Source organism: Ascaphus truei, chromosome 4 (assembly GCF_040206685.1).
Source record: "Ascaphus truei isolate aAscTru1 chromosome 4, aAscTru1.hap1, whole genome shotgun sequence".
NCBI lineage: Eukaryota > Metazoa > Chordata > Amphibia > Anura > Ascaphidae > Ascaphus > Ascaphus truei.
The window spans coordinates 231074047-231095624 of NC_134486.1; the positions used below are offsets into that span (position 1 = coordinate 231074047).

At 40.0% G+C, this 21578-nt stretch overlaps 1 protein-coding gene across 3 annotated transcripts in view; it reads right to left on the reverse strand.

Moving 5' to 3' along the window:
* Positions 1-382: 382 nt before the first annotated feature.
* The window catches only part of TMEM242 (transmembrane protein 242), a 34506-nt gene continuing 13310 nt past the window's right edge, over positions 383-21578 (reverse strand). For 2 of the 3 annotated variants that reach the window (XM_075596982.1, XM_075596980.1), the window contains one exon: positions 383-997. In XM_075596982.1, the coding sequence (XP_075453097.1) occupies positions 884-997 (114 nt within the window). In that variant the 3' untranslated portion in view covers positions 383-883. Of the gene's footprint in view, positions 998-12185; positions 12326-21578 lie in introns of all 3 variants that reach the window. The other variant, XM_075596981.1, reaches the window with a different exon arrangement.

Sequence of the window (21578 nt, forward strand, 5' to 3'; positions counted from 1 at the left end):
TTGCAATAGATCAATCATGTGACTCTTTGCAAAACTAGTTGAAGAACCGTTCTCCAAAACTCTGCAGATGTTCAGTTTCTGACTGTGGATATGAAGATGAGTGCACTGGTTAGCACAGTTTCACTTCCAAAATTCCTTCTAATGAGAATTCCTCCCTAAAGCTTCAGCTGTTGTTTTACGCAGCTTAATACAGCCTGGGTTAAGGAAGCAGAGAACCAGAAAACCCACTCAAACATAACTCCGTTTAGTTTGAGCTTGGTTGCTTGGCAGTAGCCAAAATAGTGCCTTATTTTGTCAAATGTTTTCCTCTTGGCCAGAAATGCATACTGTATCCTGCAGAATATAGCTTTTTTTATTTAATTGTGACTCAAAAGATTTTGAAAACCATAAATATATATATATTTATTATTTAGCATTATTTTCATGTACAGAATATTTCACCACAACAAGATCTTACGCAATCGCATTTTCAGATACATCTTGGTACCAGGACAGTTGCTGCCAATAAATACAAACTATAACCAATATAACAATTGAGTGAATCTGAAGGCAAGTCACTTCTACCCACATTGTTATCCGTGATGTTCAAATCTTTCTAAGAGAGGAAGCAGCCATCGCTCAACAGAATAAGATCTACATACTGAACAGTGCTGGGGGCAGATAGTTATTTTGGAGATACCCTTTATAAGTCGAGTCAAAATGCTGAAGCTCAGTCACAGAACAATGAATTCTCCCTCTTTGCTTGTCACTTATATTCAGCACATTTGGTATTGTGATTGTTAGGTACATGATTGTAGTCTGGAATGTCTCTCCTGATTAGATGTTAGGTTCTACAGCTGCTCTTTCTGTGGGAGAAACACCATTCAGGGTTTAGGACTGTCCATCACTTGGACTTCAGAAAGTCTTCCCAACTGAAGGATTCAGCATTGGACATCTGCTCCTGGCTTTTAGGCACAGCTGGAAATATGGATTGCATTTTCTCCCGAAATTCTTTGAGCTGGGAAAAGTAACAGAAACAGGAATTAAATAATGAAGCTGACACAGCCCTTTCACTTGAGCAGATCTAGAACACCTGGACCTGCATAGCAGTATGTGCCCTTGGAACGGAGTGGTCAACATCTTTATTCTACATTTAAACACATGTTAAATATACGTTTAGTTATTGGACACGATTGTTTAAAATTGATTAGTTAATTGAAGTGGCTTTTAAACCAGTCATTAACGGTCTACTTAGAGAAAATAAGGGGGGTATGGGCTTCTGCTCACAGTATGACCCAACTGGCATTGCTGAATTTAAATATATGGTCATTGCAGTAAACAGAGATGACCAGATGCTTACAATTGTGATCTTTTACAAAATTGCTTAGCATGCAGTGTTATTGCCTTTTAGTGCTATAATCTTTAATGCAACAGTCAACGTCCCTGCTTATTTTTAATTAAAAATATCGTACCAGGTTGGCAAACTCCTGGTGCATGACAGATACATTTATCAGAAGAATGTGAACTGCGCAGTTCACCAATTGTGAAAGATAAAACATTTAGAGACCACTGTAGTGGACAAATATGTCTGCCAATGGAATGATTACAAGTGTATTTTAGTGATGTCACCATCCTTGATTAGTTTACACCTTGGCCAGCAGCCACTTATTTTAGTTTTTTTTAATGTTTTTGGAACCAGGAATGTATGTGGCATGGGGTTGCATCTTTAATAGAAGAAAACAGCATGAAGTAACTTCATAATGACTACTTCAGGTGTCAATGATCACTATTATAATCATGTTAATACCTTTTATTTATTGTTTTATAACCAAAGTCCTATAGCAAGGCAAACTTCAGCACAATAATAATGTAGTTTGTTATTCAATGATACTTTTTTTTCTTACTGGCACATAACCTTTAATGTCTATGGTAAAGATATTTCAATATAAAAATGTACTTTAATTTAAATGTCCCTTATTTCCAACAATACCATGGGTCAAAAGAGAGAAGCGCAGAGAGCCTCTTAGCATAAAACCATTTACAGAGAATATCAATATCTTGTTTATTGTGCTTACAATATCAAGATTTAAAAATAGCTCATCCATCTCAGTGGCGTTGCTTTCTGAAACCTGCATGTTCTCCTGCGTTATGATGGAAAGACATTCTCTGTTGTTCCAATTCCCACAGGTTGACCCACATAGAGGAAGTGGAGATAACGTCACATATGCAGATAGCCAAGCCGGACTAACAATCCTCCAGTCATGTTACATCTTTCCATTATAATGGAGAACATGCAGGATTTGGAAAGAGACGCCACTGATATTGATAAGCTATTTTTAAATATTGATATTGTAAGCCCATGAAATTGATATTCTCTATAAATGGTTTTACGCTGAGGCGCTCTGTGCTGCTCTCGTCTTATATAAATAATTTGGACGTTGGGGGTATTTTCTGTGAGCTGCGGGAGCCACGGAAGACAAATCGATTGATCACTCCGACATTGGTACACTATATTGGATTAGCCTCATCATGGAGGTTCTAATTCAGAGTTTCGGAATATTTGAACTGGTCTATGATCACTTGAATACTTAATTTCTTTAATGTTGTTTTGAAGTTCTCTATACCACCATCACTGGTATTTTTTTTTTTTAGGTATGAGTTTTTTCACTAGAATTGTAGAATAGTTACTATTAATAGTAGTCACGATTAATTCAATATTAAGATATTCTTTAGCGCACTTTCTTTTTTTGATTAGCATGTGTACTTAGTCTGCAGCTTTGATAATGGTATTTAATAAACCTATTGTGCTACTCAAACAGTGTTTGTCTGCGACAGTTTCAGTACACACAGCAAGAGAATGAGTTCTAGGAAAAGGCTCGAGCCTTTCCATGTTAAGAATCGCCCTTGAGGTATCAACGACTTTACATCATTTTGCCTCATCCAAATTTAAATCATCTAGCAACTAAACACAGAAGAAGAGAAGACAGGGTTGCTCAAATTAAACCATGCCTTACATCTACAATGTTAAATCTGTGCATTTGTTAACCCCTTCAGCACTAAAGCAGTAATATTTACTTGCGCCTTTTGCAGTCTTCTTCCTTTAGTAATTAGTTTTTGCAGAAATATGTGGCGTTTATTACTATGGGCAGCAATGTTCGTTACTATTTGTGATCACAAGACACTGGTGATCCTCTTGTTTTATTTGATATGTTTAGTTTTTCTTACGAGCACCATTACTAGAATAACATTTTCCCACAAATGATTACAGTACCTATGCCAGGTGTTTCACTTACAGAACGGAAATGTTACATGTGAATTTATCCAAAGTTAATCTTAGAGAATAATATGCCTATCCATTTCTCTCCAACGGATTACGATTAAAAAGAAAAAAAACTGTAACACAGAATAACTAGATGATGGATCTCAAACGCCCCACAAATAATTACATTAAAGATTTTCCCTGTTCAGTATTATATGCTTTTGAAGACGGAGCAATTTTTCTATTTACGATTAGGGAATAAACAACTGATCTATTTGACGTGTTTGCGGGTTATTCCCTATATTGTGCTGCTATCTATGGTATCGGCCACTAAATCCTTTGCTGCCACAGGAGCCTGCCACGTAGTGCACAGCTGTCAGCGAAGGGGTTAAAATGTCTGTCGTTCTTGTGCAGTAACTGCTTCTTAAAATATATAACTCATCAGTGCCTCCCTGACCACAAGAAATGCCAATAATAGCTTCTGCTCCTTTGGTAAGTATTTTCAGAAGGGTTAGACATACAGCACACTTAGCCCTTTCAACTTCTATGATAGCATTACGCTCGTCCTTTGTCGATTTAATATTTCATTATGAACCATTGCTATATTAATTGGCTACATCACTTACTCGAGACACAGATCACTTCTAAGAGAGTCTGTGATAAATGGTATTATGGGGGTTATTAATTAAACTGCAATGACTTCATTGTTTCCAATTGGAACTATCCCAGTTTAATCAACAAACCCCTGTATGACCAACTCTTCCTAAGGGCCTTTGCACCCGAGAGCAGCTTTCTGTAGTCAATATCATGGTCTTTAATCAGTCCATTGTCAGAGACCACAAAACACACAAACAATACAGTTAATAACTTGTCTAAAATATATTTTCACTGGTCTGAACATTTAATTAGACTCACGATTGCCCTAGAAATCAAATTACCCAATATAATGTTAGTGCAATATGTCTATAACACCCCCAGCTTCTCTCCCTGCTCTTTCTGACCAGGCATTATGCTTGGTGATCCTGCTCCTTCGTCTGACACACGTCTACCTAACCATCTACGAAAACTCCGAGCCAAAAGACCAAGGGGTGATGTGTCAACGTAAAGAATAGTCTAAAAAGTTTGCCGACACGCTGCAAATAACGGCGCAAAGACCTTAATACATTGACACAGAGACGCAAGATAAAAGTTATGCAATGTTCGTCAAATGTTATCCAAATATACCATGGTGTACTATCCCCAAAGAGGGATTAAGCAAGTGCTAACTTAAACATGTGAGAATAATTCTGTGATTGCTACAGTATATATTGCTATGATTCTCGTTTGGGGATCTGCTTCATTGCTTTTGGTATTTGTCTTGTGCTGGCCAAACATATAGAGTCTTCCGAGAGAAAATATTATTTTCCCCATTTTCACATTGTGATTGCTATAGAACAAAAGTCATTGTAATCAAGTTATCTCGTTAGCATCTCTAACATGGACCATGCTAAACAAAGTGATATATTCCTTTCTTATTGGTAAATTATTTTATAAAGCTAACAAGTTGAATCAGAATTTGCCATTTGTGCTACTATAAAAAGATATGCAAATGCACCACAAGTGGTATTTTAAGTGTGTCAGAAAGGTCTGCAACCCGCTTTTCCCAATTATCGCTTAGCGAACAGCGCTTCTACTGCAGTGGAAGTTACATCATAAGATGCCTGAGCTTGTACTAGAGGCAAATAAAAGGACTCTTGTGATCTTAAAAGCTAAGCCTATAAATTAGCAGTCTGCCATTGTTTTGCATTTTATCTTTACTTTAAGAGATCTCTTCTTGCCCTTTTCAATACTCGTTTTATATCTGATGTTTTGTTCAGGAGATATAAGCGTGTGAAATATGAAGTGTCTGGGAAGTTAAAATAGAGCTTTCCCCCAGAGCCCGGTGTAGGCTAAAGGTTATGTTGGAGCATAAGAAAATCATTATTTTTAACACCAAAATATACATTTAAAAACACGTGCAGGACATGCTCAGGGGGCAAGATACTAACAAGGAGTTGAACTCATATAGGCTCCTGCTTTAAATACCTATAAAAAGTTTCCATGCTAGTCTAATAACCTACTAAAAATAGCCTCCTGTAGAACCAATAGTACACCTGTTCTATAAAGTAAAGTAATGTACAGTAGGAATTGCCATTTCATACTTAATATTTTCTGGACTTTTTAATCCTAAAATGTCTATACTAACTGAATTAGCAATGTCAATGTCTTAGACCGAGTCCATGGTGTGAGAGACCGCGTGGAAACGTCCGCACAGGGCGTGATCAGTTTGCCTTAAGGCATTGATCGCGCCCATAGACCGCGCATGCGGGCGGAGGCAGGAGGGGGCGAGCGTTGCGCAAGAAATCAGTGTCAACTGATTTCTTGGCGTGACATGCAGGTCACGCAAGCGGTTCGCCCAATGAGGGCGAACCAGCTCCGTGATGCCCCCAGGCACGCCCCCCCACCATGGACAGGGAAAGCACTCGCTTCACGCGGGTGACTTAAGAGCCTCCGCGCGGGCGAAGGTACCATGGCCTGGGCCATAGGCTGCGGCCACACTGACCGCGCTCATGCTTGAGAGCGGTGATGTCACCAACTCTCCAAGCATGAGCGCCGGCTGTTCTGCATAATTTTGCAAACGCGAGCTTGGGGTGTGGATCGCGGCTATTTCTGTGTGCATTGACTGCTGCTGAGCGCGCTTCAAAATCAATTTTCTTTGTCTCTCCAAGCGCCGAGCATGGGAGAGCGTACGTGCACGAGCGCACCGTATGAGCGTGACCGTGCAGATTCAATGAACTAAACGCGTCAAGCGCGCTCAGCGGCAGCGTGGACGCAGCCTTAGATTTCATTAGTTTATAGCACAGGTGTCATTTTCGCCAGATCCCATCAATGACAGGACACTACAGGCTTTCTACTTACTATTCAGCAATTTACATCTAACATGCAACACAGATGTGATATACTGCACATCCCTCCATCCGGCCAGTGCACTCTGATAGTGATGTCAACGTAAGCAGTTTGTAACACGAGCCTGGAAAGAATAACACTCCATGGGTTTTGCTTCCAGAGGCAAAACTACAGCCTAGCAGCTGAATTTTAAGAAACTGCCAGATGCACATAAGCTTTTCCCCCTCCACATAAATGATAGTAAAGATTGCAACACACAGGCTACGTCACAACATTTCCAACCGTTTAACCCCTCGATTTCCAGCGGGGCCTTGAATGCATCGCAAATCTCCTCTCCCATTTCCATAACCACAATTATTTTTGCGTATAGATTCTCCTTACGTAGTCCTTTTCATCCTGATCACATACTTTAATGCAAAATTCTTCACTCTCTGTTTTGGGGAAATTATTAATGAAATAACTTTTTTTTCGTGGGGCGGGCTGGAGGGGGAGAATTATATATGACATTTTAAGTTTCTAAAAATATTTTCTGATGATTGCAACTACAATTGTTCCACCGCTAAGCAGAAGACACTCGCTAGCCTTCAAGCCACAGCAAAATATAGTGTACTCTGACATTTAGTTTCTGCTTGTCAGTTTTTTCCCCAATGCATTTACACACCCTCCGTTATGAAATAACGGTTATACGATGGATTGCTTCACTTTATTGAAACTCCAATACATGGTGCAATATTGCACTGAGGCTTTAAGGGACCATTAAAAAGGTCTTAGCCAGAGGATCTGGTGCACACTGTAAAGATTGCTCTAATAAAACTCCAGCAACCTGACTGGTTCAAATGCAGGGCAGCAATACCCCGAGAGAGGCCTGCTCTTCACACATCCCAAAGTAGACTGTAAATATGTAGCAGCTGACATCAGATGAAGACGTTAAGCCCCGCAAGGCTGTGCATTTTGCCTACACGCTATAAAAGCCTGTGAATATATTTGACTCCCGGTACTTTTCTGGCACCTTAGTACTTATCCCATTCATATGGTTTATTTAAACCCCCTTATATTCATTTCCTCCCAGCCTGCTGTGCTGCTCTGCTCTATTTTCTAGTGTTAGGGATGCCATCTTTGAACTGGGAGAAATAGGTCTGATAACCATTGCCAGAGGTTAGTGACTTTTCTATCCATCCTGCCTTCACATAATGCACACTATGTGCCTTGCCATTGCTACTCTGCTCTGTTTCCTATATGCTAAGACCGTCTGACTGATGGTGGGGAGCCCGGCACCATTCTTTGGCCCAGATCCACAAAGGGGTGCGCTAAGGATTAGAACGCTTTTACTGCCATACATGTACATATAATCCAGACCGCTACATCATTCCTTCTCCCCTTTCTGTTTTCCTCTCAACCACCTCTGCTTTTGAGGCTGTGCAATATATCTGCTACCTTTTCAGTGATTATATTTTTCTCAGAGGGAAGCAAGGCCTTACATTTGGGAAAAACCATGTAACCAAAAACTCTCATATATAATGTAATTGCATGCACATGCCTGGCAATTCATTCCTTATTCCTAAAATATGGTGTGTGTGATGTCCCATGAGGAGACGGTTAGGACAATATTGGTCTACCTCTCCTCAAATTTCAAAGATTGGTTTAGCATAGCGTTTCTTTTTGGAAATTGCGCTCAATGTGCCATAGTAATAGCAGAGTTATTTGACATCATGTATCGTATTGCTCTCATTCACCCGGCATTTATTTTTTCCCCAGGAAGCATGTAATGAGATACTTAAGTATTTTCCCATAAAGCTTTTGATGCAAACCCTCCAAAATGTAAACTGTTCCTTGAATCATCTCAATGATCTGGAACATGCTCATTGAACAAAAAGGTCATTCGCGTAAGATCATGTTCTGTTGCCATAATGTGTGTCTCTGGCCAGGAATGGTGATTAATGTAGGACTCTGACTGGCTTGAGTTATTGGCATAGATACTCCCTATCCAGGTTAAAATAGCTCTTAGAAGTACCACTGATATACATACAATCCATGGGGAAGGAGGGGTGCAGCTGACTTTTTAATTTCAAACACATGCCTTTTTCCTCACTTTCTAAAATTCCCTGTGTGGGATTCCACTTTTTGGCTAACCAAATGAAAGTAACATCCCCAACAGAACAGACCACGCGCTGTTGTTGATCAAGGCAAAGAAGCCATGAAAAAGAATAACTGTGCGAGGCTTCGGAAGATATGCAAAACAGTAACACAGTACAGTAGTGAGACTAAAAGAAAGGCACACACGTTAAAGTTCAACAACTGTGCGATTGTGCAGATTACAGAATTCCCCGGCCAGTACTCGGGATAATGTAAATATTCCTGTTAACCCCCCACTCCAGAGATCATATCTACAATATGGCCCAACAGTTATTGCACACTCATAACAGTGCCTGAATTGAAATCATATTACAGGCTGGAACAGTATAAAAGGTTTAGGTTTTGACTCATAGCAAGAAAATACCCTGAGGAAGCTGCGATACTGCAGTGAAACGCGTAGGGCAATCGGAGGGACTCCGAGTCTTGAGGCAGCACGAGGACTCCAAATAGGCTTAGGAGAGACTTTATCTGTCCTAAATGCTACTGAGTCACTTATGTTTGTGAGGAAATCTACCTTTACTCTTGCCTTGAGATTATTCGCGCCCAATTCTACCTTGGAGATTTTGACTCCTACCTTTAACTCCCTTATCAAGGCACTGACAGGAAGGTAAATGTACAAGATAAAAAATAAACGAAGAATATATATTTTAACATACACTTTAAGATTCAGAAATCAAGCTACTACATTAACAAAACTACTACAATCTTCTAAGACATCACAATGAAAAGAAAAATGTTTCAAGTACTGGTATTCAACATGTGCATAATATTATTTGAAATAACAGTGTAAGCAGCACTATGCATACATTTTTAACAGACAAAAGTGTTTTTGTAATCTAAGTTTTGGTGCCTGGGACAAAAAGTTGATACAATAACTTGCCAATGTCACAGGGATTTAAACCATGTTCATCAGCTTAAAAAAAAAAACACACATTTTTTTTAAACTACATATAACAAATACAAACCGGCACCTCAAAAAAGTCCAAAAATGCAAATATAATGTAATATGAAAACCTTGTTATAGAAATCCAATCTGGAACATCCGGATCCACTTGAATAATCCATGACGATGTTTCCTCAGGACATGTGGAATTAAACAAAAGGGACAATCATAGTGTGTACTGCTGCATAAACAACATAACAAACAATTAAGACAGGACAATGAACACACTAACAAACAATGAACAATCAAAACACTGCTGAAATAAACAGTTAAAATAAGTTATTAAAATATAAGAAAAGAGACAATGTCTGTCTAAAAACATGTGTTGTGTCGCGCTGCTTGTCCAGTTTACGAAAACCAGAATCATACTCACAACAAGATAGGAGTTAAATAGGCACATCAAAACAGTGGCAGATGACTCCCAATGGCTCCTCCGCTGCAGGGGAACGTCTGTGTAGGCGATCCGATGCAGTCTGTGTGCTCCGTGTACCGAGCTCAAGTGCAGGAGCAGACGTTGGGGGAGAATTTCCCTGAGAGCTGCTGGGCTGTTTTTAGGTTCTACCCCTAAGGAAGTGTAACCCGTAGGGTCAGAGGTTACAGCTGATTGTGAGAGACGCGCGCACAACCTTTTAGGCACTGCGCAAAACAGCCCAGCAGCTCTCAGTGACATTCTGGTTTCTTTAAACCAGACTAGCAGCGCGACACAACTCATGTATTTTTAGACAGACATTGTCTCTTTTATATTTTAATAAATTAGCTTAACTGTTTATTTCAGCAGTGTTTTGATTGTTCATTGTTTGTTAGTGTGTTAGTCTTGTCCTGTCTTAGTTGTTTGTTGTTATGTTTATGCAGCAGTACACACTATGATTGTCCCTTGTGTTTAATGCCACATTTCCTGAGGAAACTTTTTCGTGGATTATTGAAATGGATCCGGATGTTCCAGATTTGATTTCTGTAATAAGGTTTTCATATTACCTTATATTTGCATTTATGGAACTTTTTTGAGGCGCCGGTTTGTATTTGTTATATGTATGTTTCCCTGATCTTGCTCAGTCAGTTTTTTATCAGGCAGCCTTGCTTATATGTATAAGTACTCTGTACACTTTTTGATTATATTTAGTCACTAGTGGTCACCACCCATATTGTATGTAAGCAGTAGCGCTTTCAGCACTTCCCTTTTTGTTGTATTTTTTAAAAACTAGTTAACCTCTCACATTGAAGAGCAGAACATGGGCCTTCAAGCAGGAAAGAGAATCAACAATTACTCTACTTTAGAAAAGTACTGTACAGTACAGAAAAACAAATGTAAAGAAAACAAGCATATCATTCATTCCAAATGTGTTTTAGAAGGTAGGGCAGGATGAGGCTGCCAAGAGTGAGGGCCTTCTTGTGCTTTACAGGGAAAGTGAAAGACAATAGTTGTAAGTGCATTGAGTTTTTTTTTAGCTCTTCTACATATGGATTCTCTACAAAATATCTGACACAATGGAGGGCCAGGTTACACCAATCCCTGCGTGGCAAAGAAAATGGCAGGCAACAGTTGTAAGTGTAATGTGTTCCACGGCTCTTCCTTTCTAATATGTTGACACAAATGTTTTGTTTTTTTGAAGATTTTCACATAGAAAGTAATGATGTTACTGCTTAATTTTTATTTTATTCATTAAATTACACAATTCCAAGGAGAAATGTTACTTAAAAACAATATACCAATTATACTTTAAACAGAAGATCCACTAGTTTAGCTGAAGCCAAAGTTTCTCCCCGGAATATGTTCCATTTCTCGTGTCTGACTTTAATAGAGAGGGAAAAGAAACAGCTCCATATTCCATTAGGGTTTCTATTTTGGTCCTTGCGCTGGTGGAAAATGCCTTGCAAGCAGCTCCTGTGGGAACTGGTGATTATGTCTTTGAAGTAGAGGACAGTGGCATCAGCATCATGCGATCCAAAAAAGGGGGATGGTCTCTTTCTTGGCCACTTTCATGTCAGACTGCAGGGAATAAGATGCTGACACGCTTGTAATGAATGACACGGATTAGCCGTGGAACCAGGCGATCATAAAACATGAGCGTGTTGTTGCTTTTCTTTTAAATCTCAAGTGGTTCACAGGAGTGGAAATCTCAAAACATTTGCCCTTTCCCTTGGCTGGCTTGTAAGGCAATCACTAGTGTAATTGCACATGTAATCTTAGAGCAGCCCAGTCCCACGTAGCAATTGAAGAGTTGCAATCAAATCAAAGCACTGTAGGGATTGCTGTTACATGGCCCGATGGTACTAAATCAGGGGTGGCCAACTCCAGTCCTCGAGGGCCACCAACAGGTCAAGATTTCAGCTATCCCTGCTTCAGCACAGATAGCACAATTAATGGCTCAGTCATACTGCCTGACTCACCTGTGCTGAAGCAGGGATATCCTGAAAACTTGACCTGTTGGTGGCTCTTGAGGACTGGAGTTGGCCACCCCAGTACAAGGGGTAAAAAGTACCACTACGTTTGCAGCACATGCAGGTACACAGTGATTTTAAAGTCTTTGCCGTTTACCTGTGCTGTATTACTATGCACTAACATTGTTATAGTAAGTAAAAGATATTGTTATTTTATCTTTGCACTGCATAATATTTATTTCTAAGTAAACAGTGAAAATGTAGGGAAATTTGATGATTTAGTGCGTCTGCTGAGGTTAATTTTACAATTCCAGTGATATAAATGCATACTGTATTTTGTTTGTTTGTGTCTGAACGCTGCCTTTGAAGCGGGTGACACCGGTTCAAATGTCCGTGTCACTTTATCTCCCTTTGTAACGGCCACTAGCATTAGATGGTCAGCTCTTTGGGAAAGGAACGCACTGTGCCTGCAAAATTCTATGTATTGCACCATACACACTATCACACTATATAAGAAAGTGTGTGCGCGCACGCATGTGACCGTTTATACATATCTGACAAACTTACAAGGCAAACAATTTACCCATACAATCAGCAGACCGTCACATCTATTTCTGGTAGGAAGCATGACATCCACATAAACACTTGCTTGTCATCTTTAGTAAACATGCTTCTCTTGACATATTTGTTTTCATGCCTGAAGTTATCTGTAATTAGATATTTTCCACGGTAATTTTTAAACCGAACTTAAGTACTGTAGGACACAGGGAACGAATGGCCCTAATGTTATTCAAGCCCACGGAAATATCTCTGCTGCAGTAATAACAAAAATGTTCCCTTGCCACCAGCTGTAGTCTGCAGGAAAATGGACTAGTCTAGTCTGCAGGAAAATTATCCTTCAGCACATTTCTGACATGGTGACTAAATATTTAAGGTTCTTAAAGGTGCAATTCTCCCTTTCCATAACATTTGACATTTCCTTTTTTGTAAACAAAAACCTGGTATTATCCTTTATCAAAGCCAGGGCAAATAATTGGTCTGTGACAGGCCTCCAACATTGCTCGTGACCTAATATAGAACAAGATGGCTGCTAGAAACTGGGCTATTCTCAATAACCGGATACGTTCCAAGGTGGCTGACATGGCTGTCGGACTACTTGCTGTGACCATTTATTTTGTGCGCTTCGAAGGAGCACTCCAGGTGACACTGTTGTATATTTTTTTTTTTACGTTAGAAGCAGGCGGTTTCCAGAGCCGAAACGCGTTGATTTCAGCTCCAGGGACCCCCTGCTTCCCAAGATACTTACCTCCACAGGGGGTGCTGGTATCTCTGCACAGTTTCAAGCGCCCGAGTCACGTGGGCCAATAGGAAGACAAGGGACATGGTCTTTTAGGGTGAGTAAAGTCAGGAGACGTCGTGCAGTGTTCCTTTAAGCAGGCTTCTCCCTGGTTTATTCAGTCCCAGGGACTGCCAACACTTTGAAAAACAAATACAAAACCCTGCTCATCTGAGCAATAACGAAACACAGGATCACATATAAAAGCAAGGGGCGCAAGAAAAAAAAATAGTGTATGTATGTATATAATACATACTATATATATATATATATATATATATATATATATATATATACAGTGTTCGACAAACCTATACATTTGCTCGCCCCGGGCGAGTGGATTTAACCCCCGGGCGAGTAAATATTGGCCCAAGCAGCACACGTTTGGTACTAGGTGGCGAGTAGATTTTTTTGTGTGGCGAGTAGATTTTTTGGTGATTTGTCAACCAATATATATATATATATATATATATATATATATATATATATATATATATATATATATATATATATATATATATATATATATATATATATATATATATATATATATATATATATAAGCCACAGGTGCACGTCCCATATAGAGAATGTAGTTATACGTTACCGTTCCAAGGATAGGTAAACAAGAGACAGCACTCAATGTTGAAAATCAAAGTGTATTAGTGAAAGCAAAAATACATCCAGAAACCCAACGTTTCGGTCCTACAGAGGACCGAAACGTTGGGTTTCTGGATGTATTTTTGCTTTCACTAATACACTTTGATTTTCAACATTGAGTGCTGTCTCTTGTTTACCTATCCTTGGAACGGTAACGTATAACTATATATATATATATATATATATATATATATATATACACACACACACACCTCATATTGGAACACTAACATCCTTGTATTGAACAGAATCCATACATACAATGTCGAGTAATGGGGATTATTCTTTAAAAGCAGACTTTAATGCTTCACTAGAGATTGAGCACAGACCCAACTGCCAAACATATATTGATTTGCTCTAGTCATTTTCTGGCTTTGAGTACGATTGAAGAAATACAGTTTTTGCTGGTCTGAAATGGTGATTTTTCTACTGTTTAGAAATCATGGTTGCTGCAGGTTTGTAACTATTACTGCATTCATTTCTCCGTTGGGTATGAGAGCCCTTCAATGAAAACCATATGTACTATATATTCTATTACATTTGCTTTTGTGGCTTCCCATCTTTGGCTTTCTTGCTTTAATTTGTAAAGCTTGTAAGTCATATTTTTTTATACAACTGTTAAAAACGTAATAAAAAACAAGTGTACTAAAACAAGCGTTAGACCTGATAATAAGTGCAGTGCACAAAAAGCAGCCTGGTGATCTAATGTGGCTAAAATCTCAAATAATGCCCAAAAAACAATTAAAAATACAAAAATAGAAATATACCTGGCGCATGTGAAAGATAATCAATAAACAGTGATAACATATAAATTGTGTGACCATAAATATATAACCAAAAGTGGTGATTATTATCTAGAGTCCAATAAAAGGATATGATGGTATATGGAATGAATCCTCTTCAGTGATAATCAAAGATAGACTTAGTCCTCCAACCATGTGAAGAAGTTCCTCCCTGCAGCAGCTGTTTCCTATATGTTAAGACATAAACCAGGGACACAACATTGCACAGTGCAGTTTGTAAGCAAAGACGCCCTCTGATATAACTGTCCAAATAATGCCTACTTACTAGAGGTAAGAAGGCAGCATACAGTTGAGAGAAACTGTGTCTTGGGTCTTCTAAATCCACACCTTTTCAGGGTGCCACGAACCCCCCGTGACCCACCTGGTCCGATTGGATTTGGATGGAAAAAATACCTTTTTCCCAAGGTAAACTGTTTTCTGCAGATGTCTTAGAGACCTAAGCTCAAATCTCCATAATGGGGAATAAGAGAGAGGAAAGGGATTGCGCAATACGTCTGTACTTTAATAAAACATTCTAAACTAAAACAACAAGCATACTCACATTACACTTTTAGTCCCTAGTTAACCCTTAAGGTGCAGGTATACCTTAAGGGTTAACTAGGGACTATTTAAATCCATGGGATGAGGCTCCACAATCCCCTGACGAAGTGACGTTCCCCGTCACGAAACGCGTAGGGAGGAGCCTAAGGAAGTGCCGATCAGGTGATCCATTTGGCACAGAGCTGGTGACGTCATCATGGTGCGCCGGAACAGCAAGGAGTGCACGCGTTGTCATCAGGATTGCTAGAGACGGTTTGCAGTTGGTAGCCAGGCCGGGCACTTCTAATTTGTTTTTAACTCACAAGTGTAATGTGAGTATGCTTGTTGTTTTAGTTTAGGATGTTTTATTAAAGTACAGACGTATTGCGCAATCCCTTTCCTCTCTCTTATTCCCCATTATGGAGATTTGAGCTTAGGTCTCTAAGACATCTGCAGAAAACAGTTTACCTTGGGAAAAATGTATTTTTTCCATCCAAATCCAATCGGACCAGGGGGGTTACGGGGGGGGTTCGTGGCACCCTGAAAAGGTGTGGATTTAGAAGACCCAAGGCACAGTTTCTCTCAACTGTATGCTGCCTTCCTACCTCTAGTAAGTAGGCATTCTTTTGGACAGTTATATCAAAGGGCGTCTTTGCTTACAAACTGCACTGTGCAATGTTGTGTCCCTGGTTTATGTCTTAACATATAGGAAACAGCTGCTGCAGGGAGGAACTTCTTCACATGGTTGGAGGACTGAGTCTATCTTTGATAATCACTGAAGAAAAGGACTCTATTCATTCCATATACCATCATATCCTTTTATTGGACTCTAGATAATCATCACCACTTTTGGTTATATATTTATGGTCCCACAATTTATATGTTATCACTGTTTATTGATTATCTTTCACATGCGCCAGGTATATTTCTATTTTTGTATTTTTAATTGTTAAAAACGTGTTTTATGCCCGAGTACATTGACTTTATCACAAATCCAATATACGTTATAAAGTGGGACTGCGGTTCTAACCATTAGTGTGTCCTTATGACATTCCCTAAAACGGCATGAAGACCGACAGGGGGCCCCCTATGAGCTTCAGATTAAGTCATGCTAGGAATACTCGTTTTCTGTCAGGAGAACGCATTCTCCGCTCCATTGGAGCAGTGAATACTATCGAAATGGAAGCGGAGTCCCCACCACTTCCACTCATGTCACTGGGGTCTGCTCGCGTCCATGTGATTACTACCCCGAGTGATCACATGGCTCCAGTATCTTTCATCCCCCCTAAGGTTTAAAATACCATTTTAGATCCTTGTTTCCCGTGCAATAAATGTTGTACAATATAGTTAATGGGGTAAATGTTTTTAAAAATTGGGTTTAATACAATCAAACCAAAAATTGGCCCTCAAGCATCTTTGTGACTGATTTATGTTCCATAAATGATTAAGGTTACAGGACCCACCTCTCATGCGATTAGAGATTTGCACACACAGGATTCAGGGAACTATGAATGAAACATTCTGTTTCTTTGCAATATCAGCGTTGTTGCTCTCATCACGTGACAGCTAATTTATCTTATTGTTATACAGCTGTTCCTTAGAGAAGAGAGAGGTAGGATGTAGAAATTGTAGTTTACCAATGTATTAAGAGATATTACTGCACTTTCAACTCGGTACCCAATCTCTTATATTCAAAATCCTAAATAAACAGTACATAAAAACCTAACCTCACAACTTTCTCCTTCCCCGCCAACATAATCACAGTATATTCTTTCAATAGACTATAGAAAATGTATTCCTTACCAGAATAAGTTAATGGCGGTGATACGTATGGGTAACTCCACCCATTAGGTTTGAGTAGGACAGAACTAAAAAAAACTTCTACAGGTGCGCTACTAAATGCTCCTCCTCGCACCTGTAGGTCTGGTATGTCTTTTATTGGCTGACCAATTCCCTTGTGCTGTCCTGTCGTCTAGGTGAGCGCCCAGCCTGACATACTTGCGTCTGTCATAATAACCAGAGTAGTGGTGAATGATAGTGAAACCCTTGTTTCCAGGTTTCTTTGTTGCTCCTACCATCATAGTTTTGCTCTGGCATCTTGATACAGTCTGATCTCGTGTTGCAATTCCTTTGCATCTCCATTGCAACAATCTAGGAAGTTGCGCTGTAAGCACATACAATCTCTGACGGATACCTCTCTTGTTTTTCTAAACCGTTTTACTCTGTGAGATCTTTCACCTTTTCCTGTGGTAGCCGGACTATCCCTTCTTGTGTTTGAAACGACATCCCCAGGAATTGTATTGACTGTACTGGAGTTAGTTGGCTCTTCTCCAGATTTATTAGCAGCCGTGAGTCTCCAACAGCTGTAAGATTGCTTTGATATGTCTCTGAAGTTGATCTTTGTCCCTGGCTCTTGCATCCTGCATCTGCCAAAAAGAGTAATTAGTACCTTTGTGAATGTCCTGGGGGATGTAGCTAGTGGGAACGGCAGGGCTGTGTATTGGAAATGTTAATTTTCTTACAACGAATCTCAGGAATCTTTTATGCTTTCTTGCTACGGGAATGTGTAGATATGCATCTTTGAGATCTATTGAGTCTATCCAATCGTCCTTCTGAATCGCATGAATGACCGATCTTAAGGACTCCATCTTGAATCTTTAAGGAATGTATTGACCTTTCTTGGATCCAAGACCGTGCTTTATGCTCCAGAGGTCTTTTTTTATCAGAAAAATTGTTAAGTACACACCTTTTCTTTCACCAGGTGAAACCCTTACAATAACCCAGTTTTGTTATAAATTTTCCAATGCTTCTCTTGCCTCTTCTTCTTGGGGGCCATGAAATTAAGTACTGGTCTGCATTTGGCACATACCTTAACTCCAGGTGGTATCCCGTGGCAATAAGTTGAAGGATCCACCTGTCCTTTATCGTCTGAGCCCATAAGTCCTCTATGCCGCCAATCTTCCTCCTACTGGTGACTGTTGGGCTCGCCTTATTTCAGAAGGCCCTTCCTCTTGAAGTTCTTCTACTTCTGGAGCTCTGAAAAAGATTATTCTGACCTCCTCTCCAATTAGATTTTCTTGAGACAGGTTTTCCTTGTCGATATGATCTTTCCTCTCTATAATTCATCCAATCAGGCTGATATCCAGACCAATAAGAACAACTGAATCTCCACTCCCGTGGAAATAAATAACTTTTTCCTCCTGATAACCTTGAAATAATATTGTCTAATTTTTTACCAAACAAAAATTCTCCTTCAAAAAGGTAATATGCATGAGTTATTCTCTGAGGCTGCGCCTGCCATCCATGGCCTCAACCAAATGGCTCTCCTTGCGGCCACTGAAGATACATGGATCTTTATGTAAGACTAACAGCTTCAAATTATGCCTTCACGATATAATATGTGGCTAATTTTATTTCCACCAACACTTTCAAGATCGATGTTCTCTTAACCCCCTTTTCCAGCGCATCTTCAATATTTGCGACCCAGACTCGCATAGCTCTGGATATGGAAGCCGTGGCCACCGCTGGCTTACAGGCTGCTCCTTTTGTTCCAACTGCTTTCCTTAGGACATTCTCCAATCTTCTGTCCATTACATCCTTAAATTTAATGGCATCAACCGGAAGCATCACTCTCCCTGCTATTCTGGTAATCGCAGCATCCACTTTTGGAGGGGTTTCCCACATCTTCGCATGTTCCTTTCCAAAGGCGTACATTTTATAAAGTTTTCTGGACAAAACCATATTTTTGTCTGGCTGTATCCACTCTAATTCAATCATAACTTTAGTACTTTATGGAGAGGAAACACTAACTTTCGTGTCTCTCGAAAGACTAAATCCTCTCCTGTATCTTCCATTTCCAATGTCTCTCGTACCGCTTTAATCAGTGGCAACACTAATTCTGTATCAAACAGAGCATCTTCCTCTTGATCAGAGGAGTTTAGGCATTTTCCCTCAGACAATATCCGAATATCTGATTTCTCAGATGAGTACCCTCCTCTGTCCAGACTGGTCTGTGACCTTGACCTCTTTTACGGTCCCTTACTTGATTGTGACACTACCGTTTCCACAGTCTGTGTCACTGTGTCCTTCAACCATTGAAGAAAAGAATTCCTTTGATCTAGAGCCTGGACTGCTGCAGCTTTAAGTCAGTCCTCGTATAATTTCTTCCCTTCTAAAGCTGACTTGTCACATGAAGCACAGGTCTTGTATCTTAATATTTTTCTTTTTGATGCAGCCTCTACAAACAACTTTAAAGTTCCCTCCTCAGAGGTACTGCATACATAAAACAAACACATTATTAAGTTCCATGAATCTTCTGCTCTCTATTTGAATAAAACTTGAGCTAGTACTCACCCAGAAAGTTTTGGCAACAACCCCTTGGCTGTATTGCGCTCCTTAGCTTGCAGTATACACTCCTCTCCTTAAGACCACACAAGCAGCATTCTATTGCCTCAGATTGTGTGTTTTACAGTATCCCATAAGGTTTTGACAGGCTTACCACTGTATTTCCTGGTTCTGTCGCGTTTCCGTTTTGGTGCCTTTGCGCGCGCTCCAATTGCTACGGCGCATGCGCATCTCTTCATAGTGTCTGTCCCCGGCTGCACTCAGAAGCGTCTCTCCTGTCCGCCCTGGTCGTTCCTGGGGCCTCTGGATAGATGCCTCGACAGGACACCAGAGCATCGACGGAGGATAGAGAGAGCGGGGAGAATTCCTACTCTACTGAGAACAGAAAAAAGACCGACTAGAGGTGAGAGGAGGAGGCTTTTATAGCACACCTGTAGAAGTTTTTTTTCTGTCCTACTCAAGACTGATCGACCGAGCTACTCATAAGTATCACCGCCATGAACACTGAAAGGGAAAATGATGTACAGTACTAAAAGTATTTTAGAGAGTTTAAGATCTTTAGGACAACTTAATTGTCTTGATGTTTACTTTGGTGCATGTCTACCTTGTTAATAAAGCATATCTACAGCTCTGAAGTATAAGGCCATCTTCAAATACATGTACCTTCCTGAAAAACTGTTACAAGCTATATAAGCACCATGGCCAATATTTCTGAAGTGCTGTTAAGCTGCTGAGCACCTTAAGGCCCACTGTAGTGAATGTGCTGTAAGGCAGGGGTGCGCAAACTTTTTGCCTTGCACCCCCTGCCTGCGCCCCCCTTACCTGGTCTGAAGCGTCAAATGCCGCCGCGTTGCCGAAGCCGACTGAGTCACGGTAAGTGAAGTTGCAGAGGCCATGCACAGTCCCCCGGCATTTCATTTAAATGCCTCGGGGAAGAGCGCGGGGCCTCTGCAACCGCCGCGCCCCGCAGTTTCCGAACCCCTGCTGCAAGGTGCCCTACAGCTCTGCACAGCTAGTAAATGTTACCCAATATTTCATATGTCTGAAATGAATGGCTCGTTTAGATGCGGGAATCTGGTTTCCTAATGCTCACATTTCTGTTTAATGTACTGCAACATCATTCCTGTTATCTAATGTCTGTTCTGTAAAACATTTCATAGCTTGTATGGTTGGGTGACACAAATAAAAAATATATTTGCATGCATACATACATAGCTGATGTACGAAAACATTTTTATTTTAACTGAAATAACCCCTTCCCTCCTGTAGGTGACAGCAACACATTTCACCTCAAAGCTCAGATATCCCCACAGGCAGTGTACTGAAAAAAATGTATTGCAAATAATAAAATGTCTGGCTGTTCCCTTCAACTTACTATAATTTGCATAGGAAATCTTGTAAATTAATTGATGCAAATAATGCAGATCACTGACACAGCATACGTTTTCCAGTTCACCAGTTTAAGTTCTTTCAAATCTAAGGCTGTCTCACATTTTAATCTGGTCTGTAACTGTTTCATACGCTCATAATATACATCTTCTCTAACTGTGCACGCAATGTCTTGTATATAATGTATACCCTGTTCATTTATGTAACTGTACTTGTAACCATGTACTATTTGTTTTACTCTGTGCCCAGGACATACTTGAAAACGAGCGGTAACTCTCAATGTATTACTTACAGGTAAAATATTTTATAAATAAATAAATAAACTGAAAAGGGCCTTTGCTGCTACAGAGACTGAATCTTATTCAATGCTTAAAAAACAAGCAAAAATAAATAATCAAATTTTCTTGTGTGACGTTATAGGAGGTGTCAAGTGAAATTAATATATACAACAACCTATCAACCTCATGCTGCAAACAAGAGTTGAAGTGTCCCAAGATCCTCTTTGGAAAAGCAAATCCAAAATACAGCACAGATTGAGAGTTAGGTTTTAAAACAAAACAAAACAAAAAAAACCTCTGTGGGGCTCATGCATGTTGCACCAATATGGGCTGTCACACCTATTCCGGCGTTCACAAATGTTGACTCGAATGGGAGTTCCCCCAAAATGGGTGAGAACGCATACTGGCGCTTAATGCATGTGTCCCCCAAAAAGAAGCATATAGTGTAGTATATCAAGTCATGGGGCTGTTTTTTGCCTTTACAGTGCCACATGGTCACCGACCACCAGCATTTCCAGTCACACGATTGCTGCTCAAGTGATCATATGACCGACACCGCCCCCCAGCTGATGGAAACGTGTTCAGACCAGATAGAGATAGGATCTTTAAGTATAAATCCAAAATGTCTCCC